This window comes from Taurulus bubalis (genome assembly GCF_910589615.1).
Source record: "Taurulus bubalis genome assembly, chromosome: 1".
In the NCBI taxonomy this organism is placed as follows: Eukaryota; Metazoa; Chordata; class Actinopteri; order Perciformes; family Cottidae; genus Taurulus; species Taurulus bubalis.
The window spans coordinates 45,023,030-45,036,351 of NC_136589.1; the positions used below are offsets into that span (position 1 = coordinate 45,023,030).

A 13,322-nucleotide genomic window follows, 5' to 3' on the forward strand; every position below is an offset into this window, starting at 1 on the left:
GAAATGTTTTTCTCCCAAACTAATATTGCAACCAACTTGACTCTGGGTTTTCCTCTTTCGACTGAATAACTCCCACATCCACACAGGGTGCCTCTCTGTGGAAGGGGCTATTTCCGATCATTATGAGGACAAACATCTTAGTTTTCATCATCAGCGTTCGGTGCCACCAAAGTAATGCACAGCAGATGAATCATGGGGCAGATTTATCCGTACAGTTGTGTGAGCGGATTTCCCAGAAAGCCGAGTGGAGAGCAAACTTAGCCGTGAGTCATGATATTCACCATCCGCCACATTGTTGTCTGCTATTGTTTTCACCTTGAAAGGTGTGTGTGTGTGTGTGTGCAGATTCAACTCGATTGCCACTGCTCTGAAACAACGAAATGATGTTCAGAATGAACAGTAATATTTAGAAGAGACGGCGAGAGGGAGATATTAACGCTGGGGATGAACAGTATGAAAGTCGTGCTGGAGAACGAAGAGCTGGAGGTTTGATGTGTTTACACTACAGATAGGACATGTACAGTATAGACTATTCTGGTACGAGTGGGTCATGTGACCTTTCTGCTGCGGCTGAGGTCAGTTGAAAGTACGTGCTTTCTCTTCTCCATTAACATAATAATAGTTTATCCATAAATGTCAAGCCGGCAACAAGCTTTCTGATGCATGTGCTCTTCATTTCCAACCTTTCAAACGATTTTCTTTTGGTGATTATTCTTTGATGATTTTCCTTTAGTATTTGGAGGTGGATCTCGATCAGATCAGGGGGACATTGATTCTTTAAAATGCATTTGTACTCTTTATGAAATGAAAGCCGAGAAAGAGAGAGATTTCTTTATCATCGCACAGCAGGAAGCACTTCCGGCCCTATTGCATCACACTCCCCACAGACACATGTGCAGACAACGCAAGGTGGACGAGCGGGGCGAGGGAGTCGCAGGTTCTCAGGCAGGTTTGAATACCTGCAGAGCGAGATCACCTGCCTCGCATCGCTCAAACCCCCAGGCAGCCAATAGGGAGGCCCGGCTGCAAGCGGCGGCGACGGCGGGGGTGGGAGTCCTTTCTCAGTATGGGTGCGAGAGTTCAGTGATCCAGAATTCCCTTGAAACACACACACACACACACACACACACACACGTAACTAGATCAACAGCTTGTGTAGTATGTGGCCTCGCCGCTTTTGAGAAAGCTGAATTGCCGCCTCCACTGTCCCATGTAAACATAATTGAACAGGAGTCTGAGTCACAATGTGCGTCTGTGTTTAGGAGCTCTTGCAGATATGAGACCCGGCACACACACACACACACACACACACTGTGTGGATCAGAGATTACTACTTTCCTCTTTCACAAAATGCCGTCATTCATACATGGCTGATGAGTAATCAGCAGCATGCAGTAGCAAGGCACCACTGTCTCCAGCTGGAAGCACTGTGAGAGTCATGTTCTACGACTCCTCCAGCGCCTTCAACACCATCCAGCCTTTACTTCTGAGGGACAAGCTGGAGCAGACCGGGGTGGACCACCACCTGACTGCATGGATCCTGGACTACCTCACCAACCGTCCACAGTATGTGAGGATACGGGAGTGCGAGTCAGATCGGGTGTCCTGCAGCCCTGGAGCCCCACAAGGAACCGTTCTGGCTCCATTCCTCTTCTCCATTTATCGGACTTCAACCACAACTCTGCAAACTGCCACCTGCAAAAGTTCTCTAACGACTCTGCAATCGTCGGCCTCATTTCCGCAGATGATGACAGTGAATACAGAGAACTGAATCAGGACTTTTTAGGATGGTGCCAGTGAAACCGCCTCCAGATAAACTCCAGTAAGACCAAGGAGCTGGTGGTGGACTTCCGCCGGGGTAAACGCTCTCCTCCGGTACCGGTGAGCATCCAGGGACTGGACATTGAGATCGTCAAATCTTATAAGTACCTGGGTGTTCACTTGAACAACAAACTGGACTGGTCCGACCACATACACGCACTTTATAAAAAGGGACAGAGCAGACTCTTTCTGCTGAGGAGACTGAGGTCTTTTGGGGTGCAGGGAGCACTCCTGAAGACCATTGACTCTGTGGTGGCATCAGCCATCTTTTATGGCGTGGTCTTCTGGAGCAGCAGCATCACTGCAGCTGACAGGAGGAGACTGGACAAGCTGGTAAAGAAGGCGTCCTCTGGATATTGAGGAGGTGGTGGGGGACAGGAGGATGATGACGAAGCTCTCGTCCATGATGAACCACGCCTCCCACCCCATGCAGGACACTCTGGCAGCGCTGCACAGCTCCTTCAGTCACCGGCTGATTCATCCCCGGTGTCTGAGGGAGAGGAACCGCAAGTCCTTTCTTCCCGCTGCGGTCAGGCTGCACAACCAGCTGAGCTCCCAGTAAACCACTTGACAATCGAACACTTTGATCTGAACTTGGTCACTTTATCCTTCACCTGGTGCAATATTACATGCAATACGTTTACGTACTTTTTTTTTATATATATACTTTTCTATTCAGTCTGTATATTAATATTCTTCTCTACTGTTTATTTATATTTATATTGCTTGTTCTATTTTATTATTCTTTTATTCACTTGTGAGCAATGCTGCTGTAATCCTGTAATTTCCCCACTGCAGGACTAATAATGGATTATTTTATTTTATCTTATGCACTCCTCCCATGAACCCCACCGTTTCACTACATGTCCTTACGGCAACATATTGCAATGCGTTCACTCGTATTATGCAATATGCTGTGGATGCACTGGCACCAATATCACATTATTCTTCAGCAGAGGCTCGGTTTATTTCCCGAAACTTTTCTTCTTTCCAGAAGTTCGCCCTTTGTTCAAGTTATCGCTGTATTTTGAAATGTGTTCATTTTAAGAGATATCCTTTTCTCTACTTGTACTGGTTATAGGAGGTGGACACCACTCCAAACCCACCTGCCTGACATTCAAATACAATTGTAACTGGTAGATCACCTTTGAGGCAGTGTTGGTGATGTTGAGAAACCAGCAAGAATATGCACGAGTTTTTTTGCGTCGTTCAGTAACTGAGCTTCGTCCACATTGCCCTTGTGCAGTGATAATAAGCATCTCTGCTAAGGTGAAGGGAGCAGGTGACCTTCATAGCGTGACTGCAGGCGTTCTCACCTGCCCAGGATGCTCAACAGCAAAGCGAGCCCTGAGCTTCTCCTCTTTTGCACTTGAAGATAACACTTCATCACAGCTGTCAACACGCGCTAAACACACGTTGGTTATGTGCTCGCAAGAGGAGAACCCTGAATACAATTTTGTTTTTTTATTGTGAATTAAAAATGTCTCCACCGGTCTTAAATTTTAACTCGCTCTCTGGTTTTTAAATAAGTTTGTGTATTTATTTTTTTACTTTAATACTTCATGTGGATCAATGATACCATCGCTGATAAATAGCAGTTGCATTGGGGTGTTACACTACAGGGGCGAATTCTCAAAAGGTGATGTCCCTCAGAAGGGTGAGATGCACCCAAAACTACGCTGCCGAGCAAATAGCATCTTGGTGACGGGGGATTTTAAAGCCCGAATACAGTTGTCTGACGTTTTGAGGAACGCTCACGGTCGGAAAATGTCATTTTTCTTTTCCCCCTCTGGCATTGTTCAACCTTTGCCACATGGATAATTGCAACAGATGCAAATGTAAAAAAAAGACAAATTCCATCTTTCGCGCAATATCTCGGGTAGCTATCAGCGGCCACAATCCATTCTTTGTGACCAAAGACAATACCCTGATACCGCCTACAAAGACAACCTGCTATGAAACGAGCACGATTAAAAGCATTGGCTGAAATGGAGAGCTGTTCCCAAAATGCACACGGAGCCTGGAGCAGCGAGCGTTTGACAGACCCAGTGGTACAGCTCTTAACACCAGCTTATTTGCCTGTCAAGTGCTAAGCTTGGTGATACTTTGTACTGTGACATTTAAATTCACCTGTTCAAAGATTGCATGTAATGCCACTTTTTTTGCTCCGCGCCGGCTGCTTCTAAAGAGAAAGCATCCATTAAAAAGAAAGTTCAGCTCTCTTAATCTCTCGACAGGCCGGGGCATTGTTTACATTCTGGGTAGGGCTGAGGGTTAGTTCTGCCTGATTCAGGGCGAGACAGACCCGGAAAGCATGCGTACAGAACATGTGGGGAGGGGGGTTAAAGGGGGTAGACGAGACTGAAAACAATATTCCTGTTCATTAAACAGGGTATGCATGAAAGATGTTGCAACGCCGCAAGGGTCTTGTTCCAGGCCAGGGGTCTAGGACCTATAATCATGTCGTAATAGCATCTCTCCCCCCTCTTTCCTTTACTTCCTCCCAATCAAATGTCAAAAATATATCTACATTATTAGGCTCTGTGGTTTGACATCCAGCGCCTATAGAGCTATTTTATAGTGTTAGTTAGATTACCTTAACACCATACGATGTCATGCTTAGCCATTGTGTATTTGGTGAGCTTTAACATCCTTAAAAAAGAGCCTACGGAAGATAACAATTGACTCTCTGGGTGGGAATTGGCTGTTTCCAGGTTTTCAAATATTATTAGAATATTTGTATAATAATTCAGCTCTTCATTACTTGTCTGTGTAATGATTTGAAGCTGATTGGGAACTGGCCTTATTATTCATCAACAGTGCGCTCTTTCAATAATTTGTGACAGAATACTGGATTTTGAAGATTTGATCCAATAACATCTCTGGTGAGGTCTCATCCCACAGCCACCGTCGCTCTCTACAAACTACCTTGTAGAGTTTGTGTGGCTGTATTTCTCATCTTTTGTTTTGGGATGGTTTGAGTGTCAAACGCACTGATATGATTTGGTTTTCCTCTTCACTTATACGCTATATAATATAATATAGGACAATGTGATAACGTGACCTGTAACCAGCAAACTAAACATTGCCGTGTGTTCAAACCCCCCTGCACTCAACCTGATGAACAAATGGATGTATTGTCAACAGACCTTTGCCACGTATTGATAGTATGTTGTAATCTCCGGGCGTGCCACGGTCTAGATTTGAATGTACAATGATATCACGATCCTGGAGTGTTTTTCAACTGGAGCCACTTCAACAGCTACTTTGCTTTTTGTTAAACAGCTAATTTTCAGGCTTTTTAACCAGCTCGTCTGAAGATATGGGTCTCTTGAATTTGGTCTTTGCATTCGTCTTTTATATAAATTTAGCAAAGACGTTGTTGAAAAGAGAGCTACATCCCACCAAAAGGGACTATACACACTAAACGTGAGAGGATGTGTGGCTCTCCTATGGACGTAGATAGTAACTGATAGTAAGATGGTTTCTGGGAAGTTTCCAGAACAGAAGCGCTCGCCATCCAATCGGCAAACATTTTGGTCATTCTTTTTTTTTATTAAGCACCAAATCTGTGGAACAAATACTATCAGAAAGGTAGGTAAGGATGTTTATTGTCATTGTAAAAACATACAACGAAATTAAGTTTTCGACTCATCAGTCAATACAGCAGTAACAGGTAAAAACATTAAGACAGGACATTCTAATTTAAAACAAGACATTTCAAAATAAATGAAAGAGGATGCTCTCTATCACACTTCTGTAGAAGTTAACCAGAAGTGCAGCGGGCAGGCCAGCTTGCTTTAGCTTCCCCAGAAAGAAGAGCCTCTGTTGGGCTTTCTTCACCAGGTGTGAAGTGTTCAGGGACCAAGTGAGATCTTTAGTAATGTGGAGTCCCAGGAATTTGATGCTGTCCACCCTCTCCACCTCCTCCCCACTTATGTAGAGTGGAGAGGGTGTGGTCTTCTTGGATCTCCTGAAGTCCACGATGACTTCCTTGGTCTTGGTGGTGTTCAGGACCAGGTTGTTGTCCGAGCACCACTCAGCCAGATGTTGGACCTCCTGTCTGTAGTGAGTCTGGTCGTTGTTGGAGACGAGTCCCACCACAGTGGTGTCCTGACGTATGTGTTGGGTGCTCCAGGTGGGACAGGGCTGTCTGCAGTGTGATGGTTTGTACGCAAACTGGTGGCTGTCCAGATCTGCTGGGAGGACGTTCTTGATGTGCGATAGTATCATCCTCTGACTGCGGTCAGGGACAATGGTGGTGGCTTTAAGGCAGGTGGGGACTGCAGCTTGTTGCAGGGAGCGAAAATTGCTGCTACAACTTGTGTTATGTTTCACTTTGATCCCTCTAGGTGCAGTATGTCATCCAAGGCTATCACAAGAGGAGAGAGTACATCGCTGCCTTCCTCAGCCACTTCGGAATGTGAGTCGACTAGAGAGGACCACATCGTCCGCTGCAGTGGTCACAGCATTCATCCGTACCAAGAAAGTACTGTTGGGTGTGAAATAAGACCCGGGAGACACTTTACAAGAAACCAATGTGTGTGTATTGCAGGGGCGTGGTGGAGTACGACGCCGAGGGATTCACGAAGCTCACTCTTCTACTCATGTGGAAGGACTTTTGCTTCCTAGTCCAAGGTAGGAAAGTCACATGGTCTGCCTGGATCCTATCTGAGGCCGTTATCTCATGGTCCTCTTTTTCTCTTCCCTCCCCGTAGTGGACCTCCCGCTGTACTTCCCCAGGGACCAGCCCACCCTCACCTTCCAGTCCGTGTACCACTTCAACAGCGGCGGTCAGCTCTATTCTCAGGAGCAGAAGTCGTATCCCTACAGCCCTCGCTGGGACGGCAATGAGATGGCAAAGAGGGCCAAGTGAGTGGATCCGGCCTCATTAGAGCCGATGTTTGGAAATTCCACATTTTGAAACCTTTTGCACATAGATCGTTTAAATGCAATAGAATGGACACCTAAAAAAATTAAAAGATTTTGATTTACTCAGTTCTACATAAAGTGCATTGAAGCTAAAAAATAAAAAAAACTGTTTCTGACAAGTCACATGAGGTCATTTATCAGGATGAATATCATGTATGAGCTGCATTAGATATATCATACAATAAGACCACACTGTTTGGACTGCACCGCACACGGGCCATTATTCAATGCTCACAGATTTGATTCCACCTTCAATAAACATAAACTGGCACGACCCCATGAGAGCAGATCTATAGGCGTCAGCTGCAGCCGGAGAAGTGTTTGCTTTGTACATGGCAAAGGTTAATGACTGCTGTAAATATTTGATAGAGCTGAGCGGCGACAGAAGGCACAGAGAGCAATACATAGTGTGTACTTCTTTCTTTACTCTTTGGTTCATCTTAATACATCTTAATGTCTCCACAAAACAATCCGGATTACCATCTGTCAGAAGATTCCATCTTTGTATATTAGTCCTTGAAAAATCCCAATGCACCCGGATTTTTTTTTTTTCCGACTTCCTTGTTCAGTTTTTCGACTCTGCAGGCTTCTCTGATGGTGGGAGGTTTCTTAGACTGCGCCACACGCCTTCGTCGAAGCTTTATGCACATTGTATTACCCAGCAACACCCAAACAAATGGTGAAAAGACATAAATCTTATAACCTTTACATTTTTGAACCGAACGACTATGGTAGCTCCCCAATGCTTCGTTTTATTGTGATTTTTCTTGCCGATTCTGATTATTTAAGTCATTATATTTACAAAGAGGGGTCTTACAACTCTGTAGTTTGTTGTTTAGGCCTCGAAGCATCTGGAAAAACTCGGGGACCGCTCGAGAAGGCATTTTTGGGAAATCTTGCTCATATCATGCTGGATGTTCATAGTTATGATAAAAATATGTTATAAAAGTGAGTTATGTGAAAATCAAAAAAAAATTCACAACTAAATTCTGAAAAAAATAAAATAAATAAAACAACTATTAGAACTCATAAGGAGTTCATACGGCTACTTGAAGAATGGGTCCAGGGAAAACCAAAACTGGTTGGCAGATTTTGTCACTTTTGAAGTGTGTTCTGAATGGAATCTGATACGACACATAAACATACACACACACACACACACACCTTATCGCACCACCTGTGGCTAAATACCTTGTGGACTGCTGTTTTTCTATGCCGTTAGATTCTTTTGAGTTATGTCTCCTGTGTTTTCCTCCAGAGCGTTAACACGTACGGAGTAGATATCTCATGCACAGCTGTAATTGTAACAAGTAAACACATTCTGCCTTTCATCTGCACTTTTCATCCATGCTGGGTCTGGGACTGACCCAGTGAATGTGCTTTGAAGCAGTTGAAACGCAATTATTGTCAAATCTTTTTATGTTTTATTTGCTGTATTCTCTCTCTCTCTCTCTCTCGCTCTATCTATCTCACCCAGGGCGTACTTCAAGAGCTTCATCCCTCAGTTCCAAGAGGGAGCCTTCGCCAACGGGAAACTCTAGTACTCTCTAGCTTAATGACATGCCTGGAGAGCTGCCTGAGGGGTGTGTGTGTGTGTGTGTGTGTGAGTGTGTGAGTGTGGGTGTGTGTGAGTTTGTTGTGTACCTGTACAAGAGTATGCACCAACACGCATTCGTGGAGATGTGCTGTACCGTGACAGCACAGTGAGAATGCGTTGCACACAGGCTCTGTGAATCCCACATTGTTTCACCTGGAAGTGGTTGCCTCTCAGTGCTTCCTTTTTTGTTTTAGTTTTAGTGAGAAGCCACTTTGGTGAGGAAGTCTAGAAGATGTCCAGTCACTGCATCATGCGACAACAATGGAAATATGATGATATTAATACAGCAGATGCATAAACTTTGTGCACACGTCACACAATTTGATGGGATCAGGCTGAAACGATGTACAGTGCATCCGGAAAGTATTCACAGCGCTTCACTTTTACCACATTTTGTAATGTTACAGCCTTATTCCAAAATGGATTGTATATGTCATATTGCCGTTCTTTATTTTTAATAGATTTGCAAAACATTCCCCAAAACTTTTTCCACGTTGTCATTATGGGGTGTGTGTAGAATGTTGAGGAAAAAAATGAATTTAATCCATTTTGGAATAAGGCTGTAACATAACAAAATGTGGAAAAGTTCAGCGCTGTGAATACTTTCCGGATGTTTATTTTGAAGAGAAACCCAAACTTTGACAGGAAGCTGATAAGCCTTTTCAATCCAGAGCGGCCTCGCTGTAGAAGATATTTGATGATATGTAAACTGTTAACTACATGTTAATCACAAAGAGCTGCAGGGACGACGCAAAAGGCCGTTGTTTACCGTTTGTTTGTTTTGTCTATCACGATCCTGGCTCCACTGCTGATGTTGAAATGCTCTCTAATTGTCTGTATGTTCCTTCTGACCGTTCAAAGCCATGTGAAGTCTGTTACTGGCAGCTTGACGGAGAGTACTGTAAACTACTAAATGTTTAGTCAAAGTTTCTATCCAGTAAAGAAGTGTTTCCCCTGACGGTGTGCGTGACTGTTTTGTACTTAGTCTGCACTGTTTGTTTGTTGTATTAATTATTTTTTATGGAGAAAATCTCAATGGTCCCTTGCCATCTGTTTTCCATTCAAAATGTATATTTGGCAAAGTTCACGTCATAGAGATGGGAAGGATTCCCATGTTAGAGCTTTGGGATGTATTTTAGAAACCCTTTTTATTTATTTTTTATGAATTTGTTTAATTCTCTTTACATCCAGACAGCAATCAATGAATCAAATGCTCTGACAGAAAAAAGAAAAAGATCCAGTATCTGGCTGTCACATGACTGTTATAAGCTCGTCCAATCATTACGTTCATTATCTGCAGATCTGATTGTCCACGGAGTCTTCCACAAGCTGCTAGTTCACAACTGAGTACTCACAGTAGCCGAGTTCATGGTATGATCATTTTTGGGGGAGTGGCTTTAGGGGGAGTCCCTGATATTCTCCCTATATTTAGCGATCTTTGGAGCTTGTGTTGTAGGGAAACGTCCATGTCTGCTCCGAATTTCCAAATGGTTACTCATCAAAAGCAGAAGTCAGAGCATCATCAGAAATCATCCGGATTCTTTGTCTGGAAAAAAATAAAGGTTTTTTGCTCGTCGATCTTAAAGACGTTCGAATATTTTAAAGACATTTGACCTGCTGGTGGTTCTGGAGGAAAAGGCAGCCGACCACAAAATCCCATCCGGCTTCATCCTTTTGGGGACATCCCAGAATCTGAAAATATGTTTCAATCAAACGCTATACGTTGTGTGGAAAATTAAATAAATAGTATTTTTTTTTTAAGGAAACCATTTTCAGCAGAACACATGATGTTCATATGTTCTGCCCTTCAGATGAGTAAAGGTGTACTTTTCATGTGTTGTATCTGCTGCTTTATAAACCTTAGAGATGCTGTTCTTTTCACAGGCCCCTAATGCGCTTGTGTAATAAGGAGCCACGGCACAGAGAGGATGTGTGTGTGTGTGTGTGTGTGTGTGTGTGTGTGTGTGCGTGTGCACATGCCCATGCATGGATGTGCACATGCATGCGCTTGCTTGTTTTCATCATTAAATATGAGGGTCATAGTTAGGGGTCCTTCCCGGCCCGAGGCGCAGCCCTTTGCTATATTTATTGTTGGTAATGCAGCAACTGTCAAGTCTAATCGAGAACTATAGGGTGAATGTATCTGGGGCATTTTAATAGCATCAAGGCTCCTAATAAAACATGTTTTATTTATTTTTTAAAAGCAAGATTCTTTTTGTCTTTTTCACTGCCTCGCTCCATGTTCCTTGCTGTAACCTTTCCCGACCTGCTTTCAAAATGTCTCAGTCGTCAGCCGAGGGACGGGCTGCTCTCCATTTGGATTTCTGGGAGGAGGGTGAGGGAGTTCAGAGGAAGGGGAGCATCTTCAACGAGTGGGGAGCAGTTTTAACTCTGACACTCGACCGGAGACGGCACTCGGAAGGCAGCGATGGATTTTCGATAGCGGTGAACTCTCCGCGCGGGTTTAGCCCCCTCTCAGCCTGCCGAATCCGAATCGACGACTAACTGGTGCACAAAGACTGATTGAATCGTGGTTTTATAAGGTGGCGGCTTAAATCAAGTCCTTGAACACAGGCCGTGACATTGCAAGTGTATAAAGTTTAAGGTTTTGCCAATTTCATCTGGAGAAAGAAGGGGAAAAAACATAATTCGCTGCAGTTTCCCCTCAGGCCTTGATGTTGACCCAAGTTGACATAAACCCTTTAAGTAACTTGTAAACAATTCCTCCCCAAATGGCTTTAAACTGTGTCACCGTCGCGATGCTCGAGTCACACTCGGTTAGCCTCCTCCCTCAAAAGTGTCTGCCCCGAAACGTGGCTCACCTTTACACGCTTTTAAGCAACTTAGCGTGGATTTATCCCGTGTAATGATCCCGTGAAGGTGCTGCTCAACGTACCTTTTGAAGATGCGCTTCTCAGCTCCCCTGAATCACGGTGCAGAGGTCTGCCAACCCTCCCAGCTAATACTCAAAAATCCACTAATCCGGCCGTCTTTAAGAGATCTCAACGGCAGTCGGGTGGAATAATTAAAGGCTGGAATAATTAGCTTGGAATCTGTGGACGGGAGATGATTAAATTGATGTTTTTTTTTTCATCTTTTTTTCGTGTGATCCGGCTGAGTTCACGCTTTGCTGGACCGGGACTCGATTTCAGGATTGGTTCAGGATGCAATGGTCATTTCCCCTCGGAGGATAAGCGAGTGGTGTTTTTCGGCCGTATGGCTCAAGGTGAGAAGAATTTCATCTCCACTCGCGGCTTCGCTAGCGACCGCTAGATAGCTAACAGCCCTGATGCTACCAGAGGCCTGTCTGCTCCAGAGACAGGTGTCCTCAGCTGGAGGCAGCGGGCCAACACCAACATTAGCATTAGATTAGCATTAACCGCTCCGGTGACAACCCTGAAAAGCAGCGAGCTCGGAGGCAGCGGAGGACCTGCCAGCCCCGGAGTAAACTGACAAGTGTGTGAAACAGGATCACTTCAGAGCTCAGCAACGAGCACCTCTTCCTGGGCAACAACCCCCCATCCCCTTCAGATCTAGCTCTCGGCATCATCACCTCAGAAGTCGGGGCGAGCAGTCGCCGGAAACTTTTGAAGAGTAAAGGGGAAGTCCACGTGCGAGGGGGGACGGGGAGGGGGGGCACGGAAAGACGATAACCGAGAGAGAGGGAAAGTTGAAATTTGAGAATCCTGATTCATCACCTTGTTAGCGGAAACGGCAAACAGCCGGGGCAGCGGCAAAGGGTGAGGTAATCGGAGGGAGCGGCCAAAAGGCCTGAATATGTCAGAGCGCCATAGCGGCGGACAGCAGCCGTATTCCACGTTGTTTACTCTCCTCTCCTGTCACCGCGTCCGAATCACCCCATCTGTCATGCTCGCATGATTCTGTTGTATTTGTTCTCGTGCACAGCGGCCCTCTGACGGGACATATTCCCCCGGAAAAGACAAAAGACAAACAGTTGGCCAAGTGAAAGAGGAGGGAAGGGGGCGAAATCACAGGCTGGAGTGACTGTGGGGGTACTTTGTGTTTTAGCCTGTAAGTACAAATTCAGAGTGACATGAGAGTTTGTGTGTTTGTGTGTGTGTGTGTGTGTGTGTGTGTGTGTGTGTGTGTGTGTGTGTGTGTGTGTGGGGTGGATTTCTGAGGCTATGCAGCATTTGCGATGCAGCGTAGGGTTTGTTGATGCGAGCCATGTTGAGGATGATGGAGCTGAGAGGCTTAACTAATTTTGGAAAGAGAGAACAGGAGGAGGAGAGGGGGGGGGGGGGGGGGGAGGGTATTTGGGGCCTTTTGTTGCCGCCTGTTTGATCTGGGAATTTAAGAAGAAGGGAGGAAAAAAAAAATGGCCCAGAGATGTCGTGGAAATGAGAGATTTACAGCTTTTTTCATTTTCATTTTCATTTTTTCATATTAAACTCGAGTAGCACGGGAATTCTAATGCAGTCCCAACTCCAAACGGCAGATACTCCCCCCCACGCACCCCCCTGCAGATAATAACTGGATCTAGTTAAACCCTGATTGTTAATTGCTAATTACTCCTCGTACATGAGAAGCCAGGAGAGCTAAGCTGATCAAATGAGTCCTTGCTCTGGAGCGCGTAGGTTTGTGTCGCCCTCGCGTCGTCGAGGCGTTCTGGAAGCGCTTGTTTCGATGGCTTTTTACAAGATAAAGACCCCCATCCCCCCTCCCCTCAGGTGTGATCACAGACACTCGATTTAAACCTTTCATGGGTTAAACCAAAGCACATCCCGCAGGTGTTTTTTCCTTTCTGGAGCGCAGTTTGGCCTCGGTTCAATGCGCTTGATTGTCGCTTTAATTGATACTCAATTTGCTTAAAAATAGTCAAAACTGGCACCCGGTGTTTCTTTATTTGAGGATTCTGGGCTTTTATGGCGGTTTTAAAGGTAACGTCTGGCGACAATCGTCGAGTTACAAAGCGGTATCTCAGAAGCACTTCATTATCAGATGGTCTCTA

At 45.0% G+C, this 13,322-nt stretch overlaps 1 protein-coding gene across 1 annotated transcript in view; it reads left to right on the forward strand.

The window, feature by feature from the left end:
* babam2 (BRISC and BRCA1 A complex member 2) overlaps window positions 1-9,302 on the forward strand; it is a 77,947-nt gene extending 68,645 nt beyond the window's left edge. Inside the window, exons 9-12 of the mRNA XM_079226079.1 lie at window positions 6,174-6,244; window positions 6,377-6,459; window positions 6,540-6,693; window positions 8,231-9,302. Of these exons, the coding sequence (XP_079082205.1) occupies window positions 6,174-6,244; window positions 6,377-6,459; window positions 6,540-6,693; window positions 8,231-8,294 (372 nt within the window). The 3' untranslated portion in view covers window positions 8,295-9,302. The remainder of the gene's footprint in view (window positions 1-6,173; window positions 6,245-6,376; window positions 6,460-6,539; window positions 6,694-8,230) is intronic.
* The last annotated feature ends 4,020 nt before the right edge of the window (window positions 9,303-13,322 follow it).